At 48.2% G+C, this 12,305-nt stretch overlaps 1 protein-coding gene and 1 non-coding gene across 6 annotated transcripts in view; one reads left to right on the top strand and one right to left on the bottom strand.

The window, feature by feature from the left end:
• The window catches only part of LOC116580920, a 138,392-nt gene that overhangs the window by 49,934 nt on the left and 76,153 nt on the right, over positions 1–12,305 (bottom strand). For all 5 annotated transcript variants that reach the window (XM_032327782.1, XM_032327786.1, XM_032327785.1 and 2 more), the window contains 5 exons: positions 10,643–10,860; positions 8,657–8,850; positions 1,842–2,150; positions 888–1,117; positions 640–801 (listed from right to left, as the gene is read on the bottom strand). In XM_032327782.1, coding sequence (XP_032183673.1) covers positions 640–801; positions 888–1,117; positions 1,842–2,150; positions 8,657–8,850; positions 10,643–10,860 — 1,113 coding nt within the window. The remainder of the gene's footprint in view (positions 1–639; positions 802–887; positions 1,118–1,841; positions 2,151–8,656; positions 8,851–10,642; positions 10,861–12,305) is intronic.
• LOC116581568 lies at positions 6,988–7,056 on the top strand. The gene has a single exon (XR_004282111.1). It is a non-coding gene; the product is annotated as a small nucleolar RNA SNORD103/SNORD85 (small nucleolar RNA).

Genomic DNA, 12,305 nt, shown 5'->3' with positions numbered 1-12,305 from the left:
ATTAGGACACTGATGCCCAGCGAGAGCAAGCAGCTTGCCCAAAGTCACACAGAAGGTAAGCCAGGAGGTAGCGGGGCTGCAGGGAGCCCCACTGCACCCCTCACGCCCGAATCCGCTCGCCCCGCCTCCCACACACCGCGGCGGGTCCGGCCACCCCCGCGCCAGCACACAGGAGGCTTCCTGCTTTTCGTTCTGGACAATAATGCCGAAGTCAGCTGGGCGTGCCGTTCCCTCGGCAGTGACGGACTTTCCTCCAACAGAAGTACCCAGAGGACTAGCCGCCGGCCAGGGTGCGGGCAGTTTTAACTTTGCTAGATGGGGCTGGGGGTTAGGGCGGGCAGGACAGGTGGGCAAGAGGACGAGTGGACAGAAGAAAGAAAGAAAGAAAGAAAGAAAGAAAGAAAGAAAGAAAGAGATACAGGCATGGTGGGGAGGATGGAAGGGAGAATGGGAAGTTGGGAGGGAAGACAGGGGTGGGGGGTCAGGGGAGGGGCCAGGCTGGGTGGGAGCGGCTGGACAGGGATGGGCAGGACCCTGGGAGGGTCTCGGGTGGTGGCAGGAGCTGGTGGGTAAGGTGACCTCCGAAGTTGTAGAGACAGGAGACAGTTCTGGTGTGCCCACTCGGGGCGGGTCACTTACCCAAAGCCGCGTGGGCACGGTGCCCAGCAGCACAGAGAGGCCCTGGTGCAGCCCCAGGGCTAGCCTGTGGTGGCCACGCTGTCGCCTTGTCTCCAGGACCACACGGAGCTGCTCACCGTCCACGCTGGCCATCAGCTCAGCCACCACGTGGGGTCCCATGCTCTGGGCAGAAGCAAAGCTGTGGGTGTCCCTGGGACCCGCTACCTCCCCAACCCCGGCCGGCACCCAGCCCCCAGCCCCCAACCCACCTGGAAGTGGCCTTGGCCGTCCATGGAGAAGGGGAGGCCCCAGCGCCTGAGGCCAGGCACGGAGTGGGCCAGGCTGGTGTGGAGCCGGCTGCCTGGGGCTCCAGGGGCTGGGCCATCCAGGCCGAGGGCAGCATCCAACTGACCCCATGCACTCCGCAGTGCCAGGCTTGCCGACAGGTTGGAAGCCCCATGGGTGTGTGACAGGAGCATCTCTGCCTCCGAGGGGAGTCCTGGAGGGGCGAAAGGAACCACAGAGATGGCTGAACCCAGTCTACACTATGCAGGACAGGGTCTTGAGGCAAACTCTGGCCTCCCAGGTCCCACTTCCCCTAATATACCTGAAGGAAGCATATAAAGCGTCAGCATTAAACCATGTCTGATCCTCAGAAGAGATGCCACACTCAGCAAGTGAGAGGTCGGGTGTCCCCTTCCCATTTCTAACCCTCCAGGGACACAAACTAGCTTTCAGGGAGTAGGAGGCGAATGGCGGGTCTGACCCACTCTCCCCTAGCTGCTGCACCCTTGGGCCACCCCCCCAGGCCTTCCTTACGTCCCCAAGAAGCTAGAGCTGGGGGTGTCCTATTTCCTAACTGTGGTGCAGGAGCATATCCTAGAGCCCAGAGAGACCAGCTTCTAAGACTGAGAAGCCGGGGGTGGGGGTATGGTGGGGGGTCGTGGGGGAAGGGCTGGCAGCAGGGGCTCTCTGCCACCAGGCTGGGAAGTGTGTCAATACTCTGCAAATGCTGCTGTCCCTGCCTTGTGTGTTCTGAATGAGTCACCCAAAGCCCGAGGAAGATGAGGAAGACAGAAGCCCTGGGAGATGCTGGCTGGGGAAGGCAACACAGCTGGAAGGTGGTTTGGGGGCTGGGGGTTCCTTTCTCTCCCCTCCCCCTTGGCTTCAGGCACTGGGAGCCCCTGGGGAGGAAGACATGTGGCCCCATCCACCCCTCCTACCTGCCTCACTCAACGTTCTGATGTTGTGACTCAGGCTCCCCGAGAGCTGGCCGTGCCCGGGGCCCCAGGCGCAGACCCCACCCAGAGCCAGGCTGGCCTCATCAGCTCGGAGGCGGGCCTGGCCCCCAAGGCTCCCCGTCTGGGCCTGCAGACGCCCTCTCAGCCAGAGCTCTCTTGGCAAGATCTGGCTGCTGTTCTGGGTAAGGATGCCCGTCACGGTGTGTATGCTGGTGCTGTTCCCTGCCGTCTCATGCTTGTCCCGCAGGACGAAGCCCAGCACAGCTGAGTCAGCAGTGATCCTGACGGTACCTGCAGAGGAGGGCAGAGAATTTGTACAGAGCAAAGGGTCAGCCCAGGAGACTGTGCTGCTCTGGGCAGGAGGATCCTGGGGTAAGAAGCTCCTAGATCTGTGATGTCCTTCTGACTCTTGTCCTGGGGGAGGAGCCCATCTGGGAAATGGACCAAATTACACCAGCTCCCTCCCAGGATGCTCTGAGGACCGAGCAAGCTAATTCACAAAGAAAAAGACTTTGCGGGGGGCCGGTGGAAAAAGCAGCATGCCTGCCAGGGGATGCCAGTTAATACCAGTGCTCCATTCCCACTCAAGAGACTCATGGGCCATATTGACAGAAGGGCCCATTATACAGACAACAAAACTGAGACCCAGGAAGACTTGAGGGATTCAACCCGGAACTCCAGGGACAGAAAAGGTCTCATCCTTTCTTGGAGGTCTCATCCACCCAGAGAAGAAGATTCCACACTTTTGGGCAAGTCCACGTCCATATATAACTCATGCAATAGGGAAATTCTTGCTGTTATCAGAACCATTTGCCTCTCCTGCCCCTCCCAGGTTCTCTCGAAGCCTCGGTGTGGTCCAAGTGCCCTTATACCTCCCCCTCCTATCACTCAAGGTTGGACTCATGGCCCTTCTGTACCCCTGGGCTGCTTTAACCCCCCTTGTTCTGTGCTTTCAGACACAGAAAGCACACAAGTCTCAATCACAGAGTACACACCACTTTCTGCAAAGATAGAGTCTCTTGCAGAATCCTGTGATCATCTTTTTCCAAATTCCTTACGTCATAGGGCCCTACGTCACCATATCCTAGAAGGTATTAATAACCAGTTAATCATGGGTAACCAGACTAAGATTTCACTAGACTGTTAAGAAGTAAAAGAGAAATGTGGTTGATGGGACAGCATGGAGTCCAGGAACAGACCCACACACACGGTTGACTGGTATCTGACGAAGGCACACAGATAATTCCACAGAGAGAGCAAGGTCTTTGTAACGAATGTGCTGAAAGACTGAAAATCTGCAAGCAAAAAAATGACCTTGACCTTGACCTGATCAAACACCCAAATTAATTCAGAATCAACCACGAGCCCAAATTTAAAAACCCCAAACCATAAAACTTCTAAGATGGGCCTCAGGTTTAGTAAATAGAGATGTCTTATATGACAGCCCAAGCATTATTCGTTTAAAAAAAAAAAAAATCAGTTGGACTTGATCAAAATTTAAAGCTTCTGCTGTTCAAAAGACCCCCGTGAAAGACTATAAAGCCACAGCTGGGGAGAAGATATTTTGAAAACACACATCTTGCGCAGGACTTGTGTAAGTAATTCCCAAATTCCGTTTGGGAATTCAAGAAAACGACTCAATTTTTTAAATGGGCACCTGACTCGTGAAAACTTAAAAGTAGCCCATAAGCCTCTGAAAAGATGCTTAACATAATTAGTCCCGAGGAAAACACAAATTTAAACCAAAAGGAGATTCAATGATAAATCACAAGTGAAAACCCCAACACTAAAAGTTGACAACACCAATGGCCAGCAAGGGTGCAACAAGGATTCTCACTACGCTGGTGAGAATGTGACATGGGACAGCCACTCTGGAAACATTCTGGTAGTTTCCTATAGATTTCAACACATATTTGCTGTACAATCCTACAATCCTGCTTCTAGGTATTTACTCAAGAGCAAAGAAACCATACGATCCCACAAAATCCTGTAGGCCAATCATTATGACAACTTCATTCGTAACTGGAAAACACTGGAAACAAGCCAAACATCCTTCCACTGTGATAACCAAACCACGGAGTACTACTCAGCAATGAAAAGGATACACTATAGATATGGGCCGCAGCTTAGATGCATTGCAACCACATTATTGGGCAAAAGATACCATACTCCGAAGTTTACATACTCTATGTTCCCACAGATGTCACATTACAGAAAGACCAAAACTGTGGGGATGGACAGCATCTCAGTGGTTGCCAGGGATGGGGGTGGGAGAAAGACAGACTACAATGGGTGACAGGAAGGTATTCTGGGGGGAGATGGGACCGTTCCGTATCAAGACCGTGTTGGTAGCTACACAGCTCTAAGAGGTTATCAAAATGTAAAGGGCTTTTTCCTGTATGGAAATTACACTCCAAGAAATTATACCTTGGTAATTGCCTTCAAAAATGAAATGTAAGGTGTTCAGTGTCAAAGGATGAAAGAGAGACCATCAGTGTAACCCAAAGTAAACTGGACAAGAAGAGTTCTCTGTGACCTTTTTTCACTCGATTGCATTTAAATTTTTTCAAACCTTCGTTATTTTATGATGAAATTTGGTTTCGGCACGTTTTCGCCAAACTGGGATTTGGAGGGTTTGTGTTAATGTTGCTACCAGGCCAGAGAAGGGCATTCACCTCTTGGGCAAAAGCAGAGTCTTCAGGTCCTGAAACACTGGGCCCTGGACAGATGTCTAGCTAGGTTGCTAGGGTCAAGGATGCTTGAGCAAAAGGTCCCTTTTTGTGGAATCCTGGCTTCGGAAACACTGTTAATGTTTCACATAATCAGAAAACAAATGCAGGAAATCAGTAAGGATAAGGGAAAACCTAAAAAATGGAATACAAACAGAAACCAGTGAACCCGACTGCCTTTCAAATGATTAACAGAATCACATGGTGTGTGTAGGGGATTAACCCTAACGAACTTGTGAACACAGTGTTTGGATTTATGCCTTCAACGACTGCCCGGAGGGATCTCAACCACATTATGTTCAGGCCAAAGATGGAAAGAACTCTAATCAAATGTTGAATTCTAGTTAATAAAGCTGACTTTCACAGAGGTATAGGTTAGAAACTCTGAAACTTACTTCCTATGTATCCTTAGGCTGAACCAGTAAGTAAATACATTGTGGATGATTGGAGTCAGGTTTCTTTTTGTTGGAGAAGGAAATGAAAATACAAAAATGGAAAACAATGAGAATGACATTTTTGAGGATAGACTGAAATTGAGGACATCAGTGTGAACTAATGGTTTTAAACTTAACTATCTGTAGACAGATATAGAAATGTGTATGTGAGAGAGAGAGAATGTGTGTATATATTTCTATTTTCTAGATCAATCCATTGAGAAGGCCCAGGACTAACAGTCCAGTAACAATAAACATAGCTAGCACCCAGATCTTACTTTCTACCTACTATTTTGCATTTGAAAAAATATATATATGGGAAAACAGAAAAAAAGAGTAAAATAGACATGAATCAAATTAATCTATAATTACATTAAACATCAATCAACTAACTAGTATAATTAAAAGGCAGAGACTGTCACACTAGACATAAAAGCAAAATCCAACTATATGTGGTCTACAAGAAATTTACCTTGACTATAAGGAAACATCTAGAAAAAACATATGTTTAAAGAAAAAACATATACAATGTAAATGCCAATAAAAAAGCAAGAACAGGTACATTAGGCATATTTCACAATAAATGGGTTGTTTCATCAAAAAAGTATAACAGGCATAAATGGTCATATACCTATTTCCAACATGTCAATACACTTGGAGCAGAAATGGACAGACTCAAAGGAAGAAACGGCAGAATCCATAATCACAGTTGGAGAGGTTAACACTCCTCTCTCATTAATGGACAAAATAACAAGACAAAAAGAAAATCAGTAAGGATATATATCAGAACAGCACAACCAAGTATGTTGACCTAACTGAACTTTATAGAACATTACACCCAACAACAGCAGAACACAAATTCTTTGTCAGTGCAGAAAATATGTTCACAAGATAGATTATATACTAGCTTGTAAAACAAATCACAACAAATTTTAAAAACCTGACCCTCTGGCCACAATGGAAATAAATATCAAGAAGCTACCCAGAAAATTTTCAAATATTTGGAAATTAAGCAACATGATTCCAAATAACTGGTGGGTCAAAGAAAAAAATCACAAAAGATATCCAAAAATATTTCAAAATAAATAATAATGGAAATAAGACAACATCAAAATTCGTGAGAAACAGCTCACAGAATAGTGGGAGCCAAATATACAGTTTTTACATGCTTATATTGGGAAAGAAAAAAGATCTAAAAATCAACCACTTGAAGGTCTACCTTAATAAACTAGAGTAAATCCAAATTAAGGTTAAGAAAGGAAATAAAAGATACGGGCTAGAATCAAAGATACTGGAAAGAGACAACTAGAGAGAAACAAAACTAATTGTTGATTGACAAGATTAATGAAACTGATGAGATCCTAATTAGCCCAAAGGAACAGAAAGAAGCACAAAGTAACAACTATCAAGGAGAGCATGGACAGCACTATAGATCCCACATATGTTGAAAGGATAATAATAGATACAATGAACAACTTTATGCCAATAAATTGACAACTTAGTTGAAACAGACAAATTCCTTGAAATATGTAACTTAAGAACTGACACATGATGAAATAAAAACCTCAATAGCTTTATATCCCTGCATGTCCCAAAAAACATTTCCACAAAGAACACTTGGGGTGACTTTGTGGGTAGAGTCTATCAGATCCTTTAAGGAGCGTGAACACCAACCTTACACAAACTCTTTTGGAAAATAAAAGAGAAGGAAATATTCTTCAACCCATTCTATGAGATCAGAATATGAAGGAAAAAATAAAAACAGGGGAGAGACCCGGCAGGCACTATGTTAATCAAGTGATCAAAGCTAATGTCACCAGTAGTGGGACATACTGGCCTCAGGTATCTCTAGATATGAAGATATGATGACTCATCACTACTCTGACCTCCTTGAAAGTAGTCATGAGGAAGCGTAAGACCAACCCCCAAATAAGGGATGGTCTACAAAATGACTGTCCCGTACCCTTTGAAAATGATGAGCCGCTTGCCCTCACTGAGAACAAAGTTTGGTACTGAAAATGTAAATATCACAAAAGGGAAAGAAATACTCTCAATTTTCTGATTTTGATACCTGCACTGTGGAATGTAGGAGGCTATCTTTATTTTTTAAAGATTTCATTTATTTATTTGACAGAGACAGAGAAAGAGCACAAGCAAGAGGAGTAGCAGAGAGAGAGGGAGAAGCAGGCTCCCTGCTGAGCAGAGAGCCCAATGCAGGGCTCGATCCCAGGACCCTGAGATTATGACCTGAGCCTAAGGCAGAGGTTTAACCCACTGAGCCACCTTTTTAGGTAGGCCCCAAACCCCAGTGCAGAGGTCAATGCGGGGCCCAAACTCACACCCGAGATGGAAACCTGAGCTGAAATCAAGAGGTGGACACTATCTGACTGAGCCACCCATGCACCCAGAGAGCATCTTTGTTTTTTTTTTTTTTATAATTTTTTAAAGATTTGGGTTTTTTTTTAAGATTTTTTTTTTTTTAATTGACAGAGAGATAGAGCACACAAGTAGGCAGAGCAGCAGGCAGAGAGAGAAGGAGAAGCAGGCTCTCTGTTGAGCAGGGAGCCTGATGCGGGGCTTGATCCCAGAACCCAGGGATCATGACCTGAGCCGAAGGCAGAGGCTTTACTGAGTCACCCTGGCACCCAGACAGTATCTTTATTTTTAAGAAATAAACACTGTCTGTCAAAAGAAACGAAATCTTGCCATAGGCAACCACGTGGATGGAACTAGAGGGCATTATGCTGAGCGAAATAAGTCCATCAGAGAAAGACAATTATCATATTATCTCCCTGACATGAGGAAGTTGAGAGGCAGAATGGAGGGTTTGTGGGTAGGGAAGGAAAAAATGAGACAAGATGGGATCCGGAGGGAGACAAAACATAAGAGACTCTTAATCTCAGGAAACAAACTGAGGGTTGCTGGGAGGTTGGGGTGAGAGGGATGGGTTGGCTGGGTGACGGACACTGGGGAGGGTGTGTGCTATGGTGAGTGCTGTGAATTGTGTAAGCCTGATGACTCACAGACCTGTACCCCTGGGGCAAATAATACATTATATGTTAATAAATATTATTTAAAAAAATAAACAAATAAACACTGCACTATTTAGGGGTGAAGAACCATCACGGCCGCACCTTACAACTGTGTAAAACACAGTTCAGGAATAAAATGAAAAACGTGGTATGTACACACATATATGTGCGTATAGAGAGAGAGAGAGAGAGATAAGGAAAAAGAATGATAAAGCAATGGTGGTAAGATGTCAGTAACTGATATAGCTAGGCTTATAGGATTCTCTGTATTATTCTTGCCACTTTTCTGTAAGTCAGAAATTACGTCAGAATTAAAAGTACTCAAAAATATATGCTTGGGAAACACTGCCCATAACTCTTCCTCCTGGCTTTTTCCAACATCCATTAGTACATTAAAGACTCTGATAAGTCCTGCATAAGGAAGCCTGTTTGGTATCTTTGCCAGAATGGGTGTTTGTTTCTCACACATCAGTGTGTGAGGTGCTGAAACAGCGTATTAGTGGACTTGAAAACATGCAGGGTTTAGTCTGCTCTGAGGTTCTACAGAAAGTGCTTGCCCAAGACCCTCCCTGACCCTGCCCTGTGGCGTTCCCCAGGCTCACCCTCTCTGAGCGTCTCCTTGTTCTTTAGCATGCCCTTGACGGTCAGGAGGCGGGGCACAGCTGTCCAACCAGCCACCGTGTGCTGGGCGTGGCTCTGCAGGGTCAGGAGCTGGCCTCGCCTCTGCTCTGAGGAGGCCTTGAAGAACAGCTGAGCTGTGCTCTGGTCCACCAGCACTTTATACAACAGCCAAACCCTAGGAAGGAACGTGATGAGGGTAACAGATAGAACCCACCCCTGTAGCAGGTTATAAGAGGTGGGTCCCTGAACCCCACTGTCTAGACCCATCATAGGACTGCTTTTACTGGGTTCTCAACCCCCAGGGACACAGTGTAATAGGGGTTAAGATCATAGGCTTTGGGGTCAGCCAAACCTGGGTTTGAATCCCAGGGCCGCTCGCTACTCACTAACTGTGGCCTTGGACAAGGACCTGACCTCTCTGAGGCCCAGTTTCTCCTTCCATAAAGCGGGGGATAAAACAGAACCACAGATGCGGAGCTGATGGTGCTGGTAAGTTATCAGTGCATCATCTGATGATGAGCAATGAGAAAATAAACAGCTTCAACAAGCCTGATATTCAACTCCCTGGAGAACTGGGGAAGAGGACACGGTCCCAATCATCCACCCAGATGTTCTTCATAGGACACCATGGGAGACGCCTCCCTTGAGGGTCACCACCAGAAACAAGATCAGTCACGCCTTCCTTGATGCACACGCACACAGGTGTGAGCGGGCATGTGTCTGTGTTTCCCCATGGCCTTTGCAAATAACACCACCCATTGGTTTCTCTTTTCACCTTGACTACTAGGATGCTCAGAGCCAAATTTTTTTTTTTTTTTAAATCTTAAGTTTTTTTTTTTTTTTTAAAGATTTTATTCATCCATCAGAGAGAGAGAGGGGGAGAGAGCGAGCACAGGCAGACAGAATGGCAGGCAGAGACAGAGGGAGAAGCAGGCTCCCCGCCGAGCAAGGAGCCCGATGTGGGACTCGATCCCAGGACGCTGGGATCATGACCTGAGCCGAAGGCAGCTGCTTAACCAACTGAGCCACCCAGGCGTCCCAACTCAGAGCCAAATTTTAAGCTGAGCTCTAAAAACTCCCGGGACCTCATGACATGCATGTTGTTTCCTAAAGCCACTTTGAGCACCTTCCTATTTCCTCCATTCTTCTCTTCCGCTCACGCTCACGCCCTCGTGTGCTTTGAAAAATCTAGAACAGACAGGAGACAATGACGGGCATTCAGACAGATGGGTGAATCCACGGATGGACAGCTCTAGGTGGCAATTCTGGGGACAGGGTTATCTAGAACCATCCCCAGAGCCTTGAGTCTCCTCAAATTCACAAAAGCTGCCAACGCTGGGATGGCGGGGGAAACAGGGCACTGACCTTTAATGGAGAACCGAACTATGCCACAATGAGTCCTACTCAGAGGGCCAGTGACTACGGCAGCTGGGCAGTGGACATCCTCGCTGGCCAGGCACTGGTGGGGCAGGCATGTTAACGCTCCGTTAACCCAAGGACAACCCCAAGAAGCAGGTGGAGAAACTCAGGCACAGGAGGGCATGGTGGCTGGCCCAAAGTCCCAGAGGCTGAGCTGGGGTGTGAACCCAGGCGGCTGGCTCCAGACCCAGGATCCTGAGGGCCATATTGTAATGGACAACCCCCCACGCGAAGATACAGTCCGAGGTGAAAGGCTGCACCCACACACTCCCTGTGACTATCTCCAGAAACTCGTGTTTTATGCTTCATGCTTTATTGCCATCTTTCAAGCCAGGGACAATGAATGCAGTCATTACTAAGAAAGCAAAGAAAAAAGATTAACGTGGAAAACTGAATGCTTCCTCTTTCCTTTCCCTCAATGGCTTAAAATCAAGAACGGCCTAAGGAACAGGGATTTAGACCTGGTCTCTGAGTGATGCAAGAGAGTTCCTCTCTGCGCAAGGATTGCCCATCTTCCCCTGCCTTGCACAGCCCCCAGAGACCCTCACCTGGCTGGGGCCACCTTGCTGGACAGCTGCAAGTGAACAGCTCGGGGGGCGCTGAAGACTGCCTGGTGGAGGAGGACTGTCGTGTCCCAGCCCCGGCTGCGTCTCCGGGCGTCCTGGCTGGTGTCGGCCTCCAGCAGAAGCAGCTCCTGGCTAGACGTGTGTACAGCCAGGGAGCCACTGAGGCCGTGGTCTCTGTATCGTCGGGCAGCTCCCTGCACCTGAGGGGAGGCAAGAGAGGGCTTAGAAGTGGAGGGAGGACAGGAAGGATCTGTGGAAGCCTGCTGGGTGAGAGGGCCCCTCCTCCAGGAAGCCTTCCTGAGCCTCACCAGCTCTGAGAACCACCAAGCACAGCAGACAGCAAGCACACAGGAAGAGGGGCGGTGGAGGGAGTGGTGGTGGAGTGCCTTCCCTGACTCCAGCTCCTGGTCCAGGAGCAGAGTCATACCTTGTCCTTCCCAGCATGTGCACAATGGGGATTACCATCTTACAGCTGGGGAGACCGAGGCCTGAGGAGGGTCACATATTTAATATGGGCCTGCCTGGGCTCTAAAACTCATGCTTGTGCCGGAAGGGAGGAGCTGGGTGGGAACAGAAGACCTTGGGCCACTCTGTTACAGGAAAGGATGCCTCCAACCATGCCCCACCCCCAGGGGGGACCCAGAAGACCCACAGAAGTTCTGGAGCTCAAAGGGGAGGGTGCCCAGGGCACAAGCAAGAGCTACACTGGGGGTCAGGTTCCCAGGTGTGGGGATAGGAGCAGAGAGCCCTGCTCCACCACCAACTCTGCAGGACCTGAAGCCCCTTTCCTCATCCGGGCCTCAGTTTACCCATCTCCAAGGCAGAAGTTGCTCCAGCCCTAGGATGTATATTGTAGTCACATGGGAAACTTTTAAAAGCACGCCTGGTCCCTCCAAAGACGAGCTGATAAAGGGGTCCATCCACACAAGGGAGTATCATTTAGTGATGAAAAGAAACGAACTCTCAGGCCACAAAAAGACATGAAGAAGCCTTACATGCATCTTACTAAGCGAAAGCAGCCAGTGCTGGATGAGCCCAGCTCTGCGGCCTTCTGGAAAAAGGTAGAACGAGAGATGAAGGTGGTTCGGTGGTAGCGGGGCGGGGTTGGGGCGGGGCGGGGGGGAGAGAAGGGATCCACAGGTGGGACATGGGGGATTTTTAGGGCAGTGAAACCCTTCTGTGTAGTACAGTAAAGATGGGTACATGACATTCTGCGTTTGGCAAAACCCACCGAACTACAGACCCCCAAGAGTGAACGTGGATGTAAACGAGGCACTTTGGCTGGTAATAATGTGTTAATATCAGCTCTCCAGTTGGAACGTACTACACTAACGCAAGAGGTTTGTAAGAGGGAACACAGTGTGGGGGATGGGGCGTTGCATTGTAACTCTCCATATTTTCTGTGCCACTTTTCTGGAAACCTCGAAGTGTTCTGAAAAATGAAGCTTTATTAATTTTTTTCAGAAGTTCACCTTAGGGAGCGCCTAGGTGGCTCAGTGGGTTAAAGCCTCTGCCTTCAGCTTAGGTCATAATCCCAATGTCCTGGGATGGAGTCCCGCATCAGGCTCTCTGCTCAGCAGGAAGCCTGCTTCCTCCTCTCTCTCTCTTCCTGCCTCTCTGCCTACTTGTGATCTCTGTCAAATAA

Source organism: Mustela erminea, chromosome 20, assembly GCF_009829155.1.
Source record: "Mustela erminea isolate mMusErm1 chromosome 20, mMusErm1.Pri, whole genome shotgun sequence".
Classification (NCBI taxonomy): Eukaryota; Metazoa; Chordata; class Mammalia; order Carnivora; family Mustelidae; genus Mustela; species Mustela erminea.
Note: the sequence above shows the minus strand (reverse complement) of the source record. Positions and strands in the feature narration are given on the sequence as shown.